Source organism: Episyrphus balteatus, chromosome 2, assembly GCF_945859705.1.
Source record: "Episyrphus balteatus chromosome 2, idEpiBalt1.1, whole genome shotgun sequence".
Classification (NCBI taxonomy): Eukaryota; Metazoa; Arthropoda; class Insecta; order Diptera; family Syrphidae; genus Episyrphus; species Episyrphus balteatus.
Window position 1 is genome coordinate 74,839,007 of NC_079135.1, and position 13,775 is coordinate 74,852,781.

At 25.0% G+C, this 13,775-nt stretch overlaps 1 protein-coding gene across 13 annotated transcripts in view; it reads left to right on the top strand.

Annotated features, from left to right (window-relative positions):
• Positions 1 to 8,088, top strand: part of LOC129910628 (potassium voltage-gated channel protein Shaker) — a 302,087-nt gene extending 293,999 nt beyond the window's left edge. For 9 of the 13 annotated variants that reach the window (XM_055988069.1, XM_055988065.1, XM_055988067.1 and 6 more), the window contains 3 exons: positions 4,548 to 4,677; positions 7,540 to 7,730; positions 7,831 to 8,088. In XM_055988069.1, the coding sequence (XP_055844044.1) occupies positions 4,548 to 4,677; positions 7,540 to 7,730; positions 7,831 to 8,081 (572 nt within the window). In that variant the 3' untranslated portion in view covers positions 8,082 to 8,088. Of the gene's footprint in view, positions 1 to 3,457; positions 3,588 to 4,547; positions 4,678 to 7,539; positions 7,731 to 7,830 lie in introns of those variants that run through there. The other 4 variants (XM_055988062.1, XM_055988073.1, XM_055988063.1 and 1 more) reach the window with 3 other exon arrangements.
• The last annotated feature ends 5,687 nt before the right edge of the window (positions 8,089 to 13,775 follow it).

Consider the following 13,775-nt stretch of genomic DNA (forward strand, 5'->3'; position numbering starts at 1 on the left):
TTTCAAACCACCGACGATTAAAGATGGAACAGTTGTTCTATCGAATTAAGCTGAATACGTATCTAGGGCTCATTTTTAATTTAAAAAAAAAAAAAACTGGCCAGAAAACACAATATTGACGACAGAGTTAAAAAAAAAACACTGTATCACTCTTTTCATGGCTCCTAATATTGCTTACTGGCTCTATACATCTTGGTTATAAGACTGATGTTTACTTTTTGCTCTCAAAAGCTTATAATTACCTACATATTTTTGAAATTAACTAAGAATGTATTTCTGAAATAAAAAAAATATTTTTACTTGCCATGGAGTGATTTTTTTGTATTTGCAACTTTCTCGTAAACAATCTCAGCAATAATTTTTAGAGAAATTTTCATTTTTTTAATCAATGTAATTTTTTTTTTTAATTTTTAAAAAATACAAAAAAATATTTTTTTGAAAAATTTCTAAATTACTTTTATTTCGAATGGCCGTAACGATAAATTTTTTGTTGAAAAACAAATGGCATACATCCCTTAGAAATCAAAACTAGCTATTTAATTTTTAAATTGAATCTTCAACTTTATAGGTATGCGTTAGGGTATACCAAAAAAATATTTTTCATTATTTTGATTTGCTCTACCGATAACTTGTTTTCTGGACACAAAATAATGCTACCCTAATTTTTTCAGAATTTTTCGATGACGTTTAGGGGTTGCGCGCACCCCTTTTTTATTAAAAAAATAAGCTCTTTTAGTTTTAAATTTTTTTAAAGCTTAAATAATTTTTTAATCGAAAAGTTGTTTGAGTAAAAAGCATTAAATTTCAATAGATCTACTTACCTCAATTTTTTCTTTTTTCAAAAAAAATATTTTTGACTGATTCCCAGGCGTAAGAAGTCGAAATTACTGATAAATGAAAAAAAGCCTTAAAACTATGTTTTACTGTTTTTTGTAACGGTTAAAACTATTTTTACGTATTCCTCATCAAATTTACTATAAAAACCGTGCTTTTTTATTGTTCAATTCTTCTTAAATTGATAAAAGAAAATTAATTTAAAAAAAAAATAGTACGAAAACAAGTGAAGGAAAAATGGGGAAAGGGTACTATATCTTGAGCGCCGAGATTTGATAACGGTATTTTGTAGAGAAGTTGAATACGATCATTTTTTACAATGGGAGGGGTGGTCTATTTCCCCCCGTTCAGGCAGGAGGGGCAATTTTCTAAAAAATTACTTGATATAATAAAAAAAAATACTAAAAAACAACGGCAACACTTACAGTTATGAGTGATACCTTTTCAAAAGCTAAAACTGTGCACTTAATTCTAATTTTTAAATAAATTTATTTCAAGCAATAGTTTTTGAAATAATGGATTTAAAAGTAAAAAAATTGGGAAAAAAAAGTTTAAAAAACACATTAAATACTATTTTTGTCAAGATTGTGGATTACAATACAAAAATTTGCCGATAAAATAAAGTGTCACAATTGATTCTCTATCAAATACTGAAGTCCATATGTTTTAATGCTTTCTAGTTTTTGAGAAAATTGAAAAATAAGAAAAATTTTGAGAAAATTGAAAAATAAGAAAAATTCTTTTTATCAGATTATAATTTTTATGGCTGTTTTCGATATTTTTTCCACTATCAAAAAACATATCCGATATTCAATAATAAGGTGCTGCATCAACAACAACATCATTAAAAAATAGGGATAGTTTTCAAAATAAAATTTCGTGGAACCAGAAGTACAATCTCGAGTAGGTATGATAAAAAAGAACTTTATTTTTATTTTTCAATTTTTTCAAAAACAAATACTTAATACTTTTTACTTAAACAGCTTTTCGATTAAAAAATTATTTAAGCTTTAAAAAAATTAAAAACTAAAAGAGCTTATTTTTTTTAATAAAGGGGTGCGCGCAACCCCTAAACATCATCGAAAAATTATGAAAAAATTAGGGTAGCATTATTTTGTGTCGAGAAAACAAGTTATCGGTAGAGCAAATTAAAATAATGAGAAAATGATTTTTTTGGTCAACCCTAGTATGCGTGTTATAAAATTAAAAATATATTTTTTTTTAAACTAGTGTATAAATGTTTCTAAACAACTGGTGATTAAAAATATCTTGCAGAGTCTTTTCATTTTATAGAAAAAATTTCCGATCCTCATTCCTTTGACATAGTTATAGATACTTTTCTCTCCATAGGGCATTTCTCACAATAAAACTTTTTCTTTTGTTAAACAAAAAAAAATTATACCACATGTGCTCTGTTTAGATAAATTTAATATTTCTGTTGTTCTCTTTTATTCCCTTTAGTCTGATTGACAACTAACTAACCCCGATTCCATAGGAATAATTTTTTTGATTTATGTTGTTTTTACAAACTTTAATAAAGGTGTAGTACATACATATTTCTCCAATGATTGGCCAAACAAATGATACATAATCTCACGTTGAGAAAGAAAGTGTCACAAGTCACATCTCAAAAAGTGTGGATTTTGAATTAGATCGATATTCGAGTTCCTAAGGTCAAGATTTAAATTCGTATCTACCAAATGGCGTGAATCTGGGTCATATAAATTAAAAATAGTAAATGCTTTTACTTGAAAAATTGTAAAGTATCAACTTTTCTATCCAAATTTTGTGCATATCAAACCTAGTTTACACAAGCCTCTATCTGCAAAACTCGTCGCAAGAGACTAGAAGTCTAATTTTTATTATGAAATTGATACGTAAATTTAGTTTTATGATTTTCTTATTTTACTACTCTTGAAAAGTTCAATGATTTTAGTATATTTTTGTTTAAATATGAGTGACATCTCAAAATTTACACCTGAATAGAAATGTATTAAACATTATAAAAATTTATTTATATGTTTTTTTCCAATCATGAAATTAGAAAATTGAAAATAAAAGTGACAAAGTTCTAGATCTGAAAACTCGGTTTTTGGATACTTTTCAACTAAAATTAATCAAAAACTGAGTTTTAAGAACTAGAACCTTGTCAAGAAATCGGGCGTGAAATTAAATTAAATTAATTTTTCTATTACAATAAAATCTCTCATTTATTGTTTTGAACATTTAAAAATAAATTTTAAGTTTTCTATTGTTCAAAAATCAGATTCAGATTTTTTTCAGATACGCACAGGTATTTTTTTTTTTGGGTATTTTTGAGTTTGTACAAACTAGGCTGAGGGCAAACAAATTTAATAAAAGTTCAGTGCTTCCAATTTTTATTATTAATCTTAATTTGTATCTTTACTAAACCTGCCAGTGAGAATTATATTTCTCACAATATAACTCGATATAATGTTATAAGATATTTTAAAATTCTGATCTAAGGACAATTTTAAAATATAAATAAAAATTAATACCATAGATTTACTTAATATACCTATATTTTAAAAGAAAATTTTGTGTGCAAATCTAAATAATCGTTGATACTAATTTAATCAAAAATTTCCCCACACCAAACAAGGCGTCGTTTTATTCTCATCTGCCGTATATTTTGCCGAGGCTGGCGCCGAAATGTCCTTCTTCAAATCAATACCAGATGCATTTTGGTGGGCTGTGGTCACAATGACCACAGTTGGATACGGTGACATGAGGTACAAACAGACTCAATTTCTTCGCTAAACGTTTCTAATATGAATAAATATTACATTACATAAATATAAAATAAATTTAAAAAAAAAAAACCAAAGTATAAAAGCTTTAACACACAAAATGTCGTAAAAATCAAATTTTCTATATATATTTATTTACATATATAAAAAAAAAAACAAATTATTTCTCGATATTTCGTATATAATCGTATTTGTAACACGAAACAAAAATCAGTCGTTGTTTGAATTTAATTTTAAATTTAATTTAATAAATAAAAAAAAAAAAACAAAGAATCCGTGTGTAAATTGGTCACGTCGTATTGTGTTAATGTGTTTTGTTATGAATTCTCTTCTTTACTCTCCCGTAATTTTTTGAAGTCTTTCTATTAAATATATATAAATATATAAATATACATTTGTGTATATTAATTCTTCTTTCCTTAAACTGCATTTATGTTTTGTTTTATTTATATAATTTGTTGTGTTGTTTTATTTTGTTTTTATTTTTTCGTTTTACTTATTCTTATGTTTTTATTGTTTTTTGTTTTATTTAATATTTTTCTTTTAATTTAATGGCGATAGGTATTTGAAGTTAGAATAATTTTGCTTTTTATTATTAATTTTTAAAAATAAAGTCAAGTTTATAACTTTTTTTTTTTGAAATTAGATTTAAGCATATTTTTCTTTTACAACTAAAACTACCCCTAAGTGTTCTTTTGTATAGAAAAAATGTGTGAATAGAAAAATTCAATCCATCAATTAAAAAAAAAAAAAATAACTAGACCATTTTTTTAACGCCGTTTAATATTAATTAATATAATATTTAGACAATCAAGAGAGAATAAAAAAATAATCTTTGAATTAAAAAAAAAAAATACAACCCAGAACAAAAAAAAAAAAAAAAAAAAAAACAAAACAGAAGAAAAAAGAAAAACCCACAAAAACGAATTTAATTTATTTTAGGCGTTGTACTCTTCTCATCGGCTGTTTATTTTGCGGAAGCTGGAAGCGAAAATTCCTTCTTCAAGTCTATACCAGACGCATTTTGGTGGGCTGTCGTTACCATGACTACTGTTGGATATGGTGACATGACGTATGCAAACAAAAACAAATATGTTTTTTAACTTTTCCTTATTTAATTTATTCTAACTTCTAATTTTTGTTAATTAGTTTCGTTTTAATTCTATATATTTTGTCTTCATCATATCTCTTAACATTTATTTTTCTTTTAATATAGTATATCTATTCAAAATTATTTTTAATTAAATTTAATTGAAAACAAATTTATAAATTCAAAAACCAAAAAAAAAAAGGAAAACAATTCTAGAAATCAATTTTGCATATTTCATAAATTTATTTTATATTTAAAACAAACTCAAAACTACATAAATACTTTATAAACTTACATTAATTTATAATAAATAATAGAAGTGGCTCAAGAAATTTGTTTTGTTTTCATATCTCTTTCTCTCATAATAACTACTTATGTCTATTTCATCTTCAATAGTATAACAAAATGTTTTTATTAAGTTAAGTTTATAATTCGATTGTTTTCATTATTAACTCATAAAAAAAAACACACATACAATACACATTATTCCGTATACTTTTTTTTTAAGCATAATATTATGAGAAATTTTTTATATAAAAAAAAGATAAATATGCGTTTTAATAAGTTTTTGAAAAATGTCAGAAGATTATTTTTTAAATTGTTTTACTGCCAAAAAGCACTTAAAAAATTACAATATTACTGATTTTATTATTGAATGAACATCTCCTCTATAGAAAAAAGTAATGTAATTCTTTCTGATATAATTAAACCTTTCTTCATACACCAATAAAACCTACCTCATTTAAGCTATAAAAATACTTTTCTGTCGAAAATTCGGATTAAATTAAAATATACATAAAATATAATACTGGTGCTCCTCAAGGCTCCGTCTTTTCTCCGACTCTCTTTTTTATATTCAGAAACGATGACAATTTCATTTCATATTTGTTTCTTCGTATCTCTGTACCACAGATATGCAACTTCTTCTAATCTTGTCAGCATTTCTCATTGGAAAAATCAATACTGTTTTATTTTAAAAGTTTATAACTAGAATGGAGATACTTCGGAAACAATTATTATCATTGTTTTCGTATGTAGCTTGGATAATGTTTCTCGTCTTTCTTTATTTTTCGTTAAGAAAAATCAATCAGCAAATATGAATAAAAACGGGACGCTTAAAACGTGTGCCAACAAATTTTCAAGGTATTACGATCCTTTTCCTCAAAAAACTCATGTAGCCCAAGTAGCCGCAAAATGGAGTAACCGTTTTTTGCTTGGGTTGACATCATTTGAGTTTTCACTTATATTTAACTAATTTCTCTAGAGAAATTGTTCAAAACCAGTGGTTTTTGGTATAAATGTGATAACTGCCTTATGTATAAGTTTCAAATATTTATTAAAATGTTATTAAATTATTATTAAACAAAATATCTAAAGTCAGCTCTGGACGTATGTACGTTCAGTTTTCATATTAAAAATAGAACCAAGAACTATTTGTGACTGTTTTTGAATGCAGTTATCAAAAACTTTATTAAAACGCAAAAAAGTTCGAAATAAAAAAAAAATTGAAAATTATTTAAGAAGGAATTATTAAACTATCAATATCATTTATTCTTAACACAAAATTTTCTATCAATATTATGTTCTTATATTACATCTTCACACTCATACAAATACACTCTTCAATAATGTACCAAAGCTATGTTCTCATGCATGGTTTCACTGGTAACAAAAAATTATATTCACCAAAACACTCACACAATATAGTCAAATAAGAAAAAAAAAAAAAAACTAACTTAAACACAAACAGAAGTATTATAAGTCCGCACTCAAGAACTATAACGTCTAAAACACACATTTTTCAGCAAACAAATCAAACAAATTTCATTTAATTTTTACTTCATATTTATTATTGTCTTACAAAAAAAAAAAGAAACACACACACAAACCTAGTAAAAGATAGAATTTTGCATCTCTGTTCAAAAGCAAATGAAAGTTATGTTTTGTTTTTTTTTTTTTTTCTCTTTAAAAGTCTACTTAAACAGCTCATTACAAAAAAAAAAAAAAACAATAAATACACTGGGCAAAGGGAAACAGTATTTTTTTTTTTGATAATTAGGGCACATCACATTAATTTTTTTTTTTTTATTTTAAATTTAAACAAAAAAATAGCTAAATAATAAATTGTTAGTTATTGCATCTCGTTTCATTATGTTTTTTTTTTTTGAAAATTCTTTTCATTATTAAAAAAAAAATATTTCAATTATATTTATTTTAATTTTTATCATTTTTTTTTTTTCAATTGGCTTTATTATCAATTTTAAATTCTATTACATTGAGACTTCTTTGGATTTTTGTTTGCATGTGTACCTTTGTATCTATTTAGGAAAGAGTTTGCAATTGCATGTAGCTTTTCTGCAAGAGTTTCATATTATGTATTAGATTTATTTTAGAATTTTGCATTTTTTTTTATTTATTTTTAGTTTTTTTTTTTATTTTTAGTTCATTAATTTTATTTTTTTTGTTAAAATTTCTTTACTATTTGTCTCTCTTTTTCAATCATCCTTCTTCTAACGTTGTGCATTCAAAAAAAAAAAAAAGGATTTCAACTATCTTTGTAATGGGCGCATCTCACTTTTGTAAAATATTACAAAAAATATACAAAAAAAATTGATGTTGTTTATTCATCGTATATAATAGCATCAAACCCATCTATCTTGTTGTTTGGTATTTCATTTTGTTGGCTGTTTATTAAAAATATTTAACACCTTTTTTGTTGTTCATAGTTTTAATTAAAACAAACCAAAAAGAATATATATATTTTCCTGTAAAATATTTCAACTTATATAAAAAAAAACATATATTTAATTAATTTATTTTATTTATATTATTGTCATAATATAGACCGGTCGGCGTTTGGGGAAAAATTGTGGGATCACTATGTGCCATTGCTGGTGTATTGACAATCGCACTTCCAGTACCAGTCATCGTCAGTAACTTCAATTACTTCTATCATAGAGAAACGGATCAGGAGGAGATGCAGAGCCAAAACTTCAACCATGTTACTAGTTGTCCATACTTACCTGGTACATTAGGTAGTTGAAATTAGTAGTTCTGAAATTATATTTTAAAGTCAGAGAAAATTTAAATTTAACAAAATATTTTTTATTTTTTTGTCAAATTAAAAATTTTTAGGTCAACATTTAAAAAAATCATCACTGTCTGAATCCTCATCGGATATGATGGATTTAGACGATGGTGTAGATTCAACGCCGGGACTGACTGAACATCCTGGACGTCAAGCTCCATTTTTAGGAGCACAACAGTCGATCGATAAGCAACAACAAATCAACCAACAGAATGGTTTTAAACAGCCTCTTGGGAGTAATAACTTAACGTTACGGCATAATAGTGCATTAGCAGTTAGTATCGAAACCGACGTTTGACTACTGGGTAAGTTCTAATTAAAAAGTTGCAAAATAAAAATTAACTTTTCCTTCATAATAATACACTCCAACAAATTATTACAGTTATACATATTATAAGTTTTCAACAAACTTTTTTCTTGAAAAATTGATTATGATTTGGTTTAGTAACGGAAAGTAACGGAATTTTGAATAACTTTTATTGAATTCTTTTTAAAGGAAACATTCATAAAATTTTAATATTTTAGTTACTCTCAAGAATGTTGTAAGTTTCCAAGAAAAAACTTGAGAAAACTCTTGTCTTTTTTGGGAATTTGGGAACATTTTTAATACTTATTGACGTAAAATTATGAACGATAAACATTCTTACATTTGGAGGCAGATATCTGCGAACCAAAGTCTCGAAACAAATTTTGGATATGAGATCACAGTATGTAATTCTCGAAAAAAAATGCATTGTCCAAAAATGTTTCCAAAATCTTCGAGTGAGACATCAAAAGAGAGGTCTCGCACCTGCCAAGATCTCAGTCAAATTTTAGAGCCATCAGAAACAAAATACAAAATTTGTTTGATCATTATTTTCATTATTAAACAACTTTTTAAAGTCTCAGAAACTAACTTTCAATGAAATTCTTTTTATATTCAATACAAAAAAATTATTTTTCCGTAATATTTTTGGTTTGTGATCCAACTAGGAAATTACAAATTGGTACAATCCAATTAGGAAGTTACAAATTGGTAAAATCAGATTAGGAAGTCACAAATTCTTACACATTTTTTTGAAAAAACACCATAAGTAAACCCTAGATTTTGAAATATTCTAAACTTCAATTTTGAATGCCTTTGAAAGAAAAATAAGTTTTGAAAATTAATTGATATATTAAAGGAGATAAAAGATATTTTGAAATGTCATTTGAAGTTTGAAAAAAAAATATCTTTTTACTTTTCAAAATCAAAAGTACCTATTGTCAAAAACAAAAGTACTGGAAAACCGCGTTTTTACATATTTAGTACATGTATTTAATATTAAAAAAAAAAAAAAACGTGACGTGCCAGATCAATCTTGATTTTGGATTCGGAATCAGCATACGAAAATCCTTTAGAAATATATGGATTAGTTCTAACTTCTAATGCCGTTTGTGAATTGGGTTAAAATTTCTTCACCTTTGTACCAATAAATTTTGAAACTTGCGTGGTGAATGAAGTAGGTTAAAATTTATTCTGCTGTAGAGCAGGATAAAATTTTTACCAAGGTGAAAGTCATAACCCAAATTTTAACGCAATTCACACACGACCTGAGGCGATTTTCGTTGCAGACCAGTGTTACCTATATTAACAAACTCTATAAAATGTCATACGTTTTGGCTGAAAAATTAGTATTTCTGTGTTTTTAAACATTTGCTTAGGGTTACCAAGTACTTGCTCATATTTTAGAGATGGCACCTGAAATTTTTTAGATAGAAAATAAAGTTTAGTGTATGCAAAATTACCTGCATTTTTGTGTGAATGAATGTTTGCATTGTTTTGATAGGGTTGCCATATCGGTAGTTCTACATTCCTCGTATTATTTTATTTTATTTTTTTATAATTTACAGTTACTATTATTCTTTTCTTTTCGTTTTCACTTTTTGATTGTTTTTTTTTTCTGTCTTCTGGTTTATTTGAAAAATACAAATAGTGTCTGAAGCGGATTCTGTGATTCCGCAAATACCATAATGATAATATTAAGGATATGATCTCATCATGACAGGGGTAAATTTTTATTGAGTGTTGAGCATAATTGTTTCGCCTTCTATTACAAAAAAAAAAAAAAATGAGTTGATTGAAATAAAATGGCTTAAAGCTGATAAAAATAATTATAATTGGCTTCCTTTATAAGCTTTATGAGCTATTTAATTGTATAGTAATATTACCCTTGTATAATAAAATAATAATAGCATAAACCAGTTGAATGTTCATCTCTTAAACAAAAAAAGCTTTCAGCAGGATTTGGATAGCAGTGCACCCAGATAATAAATACATAATCTATACATATATTTTTTCGCATTATGTTCATTAAGTAAAAAAAAGAAACAACACAACAGCATGAACTAATTTGGTATTTTTTTACATTTCGGTGACAATTGCAAATCAACGTGATATTTATTTATTTTTTGCGTTTATTCGGCATCTCATGATTGTGGTTGCAGCTTTTTTTTTAATAAATTGTGACATTAAAAAAAAAGCTCCAAGACTAAATTAAAAACACAATCAAGTGACGTTAACTGTAAATAGGTACGGTCTATCATTTAAGACATTTTTAAAGCTGCTTAAGCTTTTGCTTAAAGCTTTTGTTTTGTTACACAAATATATTTCTAAATTGATGTTTCTATTTATTGTATAAGAAAAATATAATAATAATATTTATTTGTTTTATTTTCCAGTAAAAAAAACGATACGTGCTATATTTTGGCCTTGTGAAATGTTTCGTTGGATGCCAGAGCCGACAAAAGCTGTCTAATAAGGAAAACATCGAAAACATTTCAAATCAAAAAATAAAATAAAAAAACAACAAAAAAAAACAAAACAAATTAAAAAAAAAAATAATTAACATAAAATACATTATTCACTTAATAAAAAAAAAAATAATATTGCGCCGTAAAATCACCTCTACGTTTTATCTAATACAAAATAACATCTAATTAAAATTAAAAATATGATGATGATTATAAAAATCAGTTCCAAATAACTACAACAAATAATTATTATGAAAGAAAAAAAAGTAATAATCTTAAAACTAAAAGCAAAATAATAGTCAACGTCTTCAAAAAAAAAAAAAAAAAAACAAAAAAACGGAACACAAAACAACAACAATTATCAAAATCCACATTAGTTTAACAACAACAACAACAAAATCCAACAACAACAAATTCAAAAGAAATCATCACAAAAAATCAACATTGTAATTATTATTATTGTTATTATTATTATCGTAATTATATTATTTCTTAAATATACATAGTAAGCTCAACCAGTTCAGAAAAAAATAGTGCTGAAAATAAATGAAAAAAAAAAATACTTACAAAAGATTATTACCTATTTATAAACGTACTAAAAGAAAAACCAGAAAAACTCAGAGCATTTCAGTAATTTCACATTACATTATCCTGTGGTCATTTTTCGTACAAGAAACAAAGCAAAAAAAACTACTCCGCAGTAAATAAAAATACAAACAAAGTTTTTAATACTCAAAACAATGCCATAATGAATAAACAACAACAAAAAAATCAGTTTCATTAAAATACTCTTTAATTTTAATAATGTTTCTTTCTATTTTTTGTTGACTTAAAAAAAAAAAAAACAACAAAAAACAATCCAATCATATAAATATTTAATTGTTTTATATGTTTTAAAACTTAATTTTTTTCAAGAAAACTACGAAATCAAACATTAATTTCATTATTTATATAAAAATAAAATCATTAGAACAAAAAAGCTAGATAATAAATACTGCCGTGAAAAGATCTTAGAAGAATCAGAAGAAAAACAAAAACAAAAAAAAAAAATAGAATATAAATTTCATAAGAATAAAACAAATCCAATTAAAGCAGCAAAAGTAGTTCTTTGAATTAATACTATAGCTTACAATGATTTATATAATTTAAAAACAAAAAAAAAATTAAACAAAGAAAAAAATAAACAAAAATGAAACAATTAATATTTAAATTAAATCAATGCAACTAATGCTTAAAATCTTAATAAAAAGAACATGCAGTAAACTCTCTTCAGACACTCTATCTATCTTTGTTTGTTTCTTGTAAAGGTTAGTTTAAAAATTAAATTAAAAAAAAAAAACAAATACATTTTCAAGAAAAAATAATTCTTCGATAAGCTTTAACTTCAGCTAAAACTAAACACATATTTTTTTATATAAAACAACAAAAAACAAAAATAAAACCAAAAAAAAAAAACAAGAAAACATTAACAAAAATAAACAATAAACAATAATAAAATTTAGTACTTTAAAAGAATCAGTTAAAATAAAAATAACAAAATACTTTTTATTTAAATGTAATATAGTAGTCATCATGAAAATATATATTTTTTTTTTTAATTTTCATTTTTCATTTAAAATTAATTAATTAAATAAATAATAATTCCATAAAATAATTTTTTTTTAATTTAACAGGTTGTAGTTGTAAATATAATGTACAACATTCAATTAAGTAACATTAACAGAATAGTAACGCGTTGGTGACAAAAAGAAAACAATAAATACTCGCAATTCTTTAATTACGTTTGATTTTTTTTTAATAAAAAACAGACAAATAATTTTTAATTTTCATGTACATATAATTGTTATATAAGCAATTTGTAAAAATAGGCATTTTTTGTGTGTGTTTTTTTTTTATCAAAATTTTCAACCCAAAACCCAGGAATCCTTTTTTTAAACTTTTGCGTTTTCAATATTTATGAAAAATATTCAGTATAAGTTTGTAAAAAAATTATGTAAATTGAAAGAAGAAAATACTGTGATATTGAATAAAACCAAAAAAAAAACCTTTTAAGCTCGGTATAACGAAAGTCTTTCGTTCTCCTTGATATAGACGATTATAAAAAAATATTACACATCTTGAGCAATTAAAAATGATAAACATTAAAAAAAGATATGAAATATGAAAAAAAAACTGACTTAAAAAATATTTTGTTTGAAAATCTGTTATTAACAGCGGGCAGTCTGTATACAGAGTTCGACATCGCTGACAGCAGAGCCCTCCCTTGGCGAGTGTATGTACATTGTACACCAGGGTATGCAATCATTGTTTTTCAAATGATGATAAACTGTTATAATAATTATTATAGTTAAATGCTTTCAATTTTTACATTATGTGGAATGTTTCCGAGTCACAACCAAAAATAATAATTTAAAAGAATTGCTAAATTTTGAAATGTGAGACAAATACAAATTTAGGAGTTACTTTTTTAAAAGAGTCATTAAAAGTTTTCAGAAAATCAAAAGAAAAACTTTAATGTTGTCAATTTTCACAGGCAGGTCTTGAGGATCAATTTGAAGTTCCCATATTATGTTATGGAACTGCCTTCTGAGTTAAAAAATTGAAAATTTTTTTAAATTTTAGGTTGAAAAGTCACTTCCCGAATTTACTAAGCCAAATTGTGATTAATTTTCGTGAGCACCATTTTGAAAAATGTATGACAAAGATGGAATGTGGTAAGGCGTATAGTTAAATCCTAAAGATCACTTAGATATCTAGGAACGAGACAATTTTTGAGTTTCCACAACTTTCTTTTTTTTACCAAATTACTGGAAAAATAGACTATTAAACGAAAACGATATACATATTGTTAAACAAATTTTCAATTTCAATTCACGAGACTTTGTTATTTCATGGTGATATTCCGACAGCGGCTTTGTTGCAATAGAAAGTGTAAGAACGTTAAAAGTAATAAATCTAAAAAAAAAAAAAATTTATAGTTAACATAGATCACACAATAAAAATAATAACAAAATAGAATAAAAAAGTCAAGCATTAAAAGGAATCATTTTGATGATTGTCTTTTTGCAAATTATAACGTGAATAGATGTCAGTTGATGAAGATGTATTGTTTGGAAATTTCAAAAACCATTCATTTGATTTTTTGTGGTAAAAAGTTCGAATTAAAATTCAACACTTTTTATTTTGTCAAAACTGAGTGTGAATAATATTTTATCAGAAA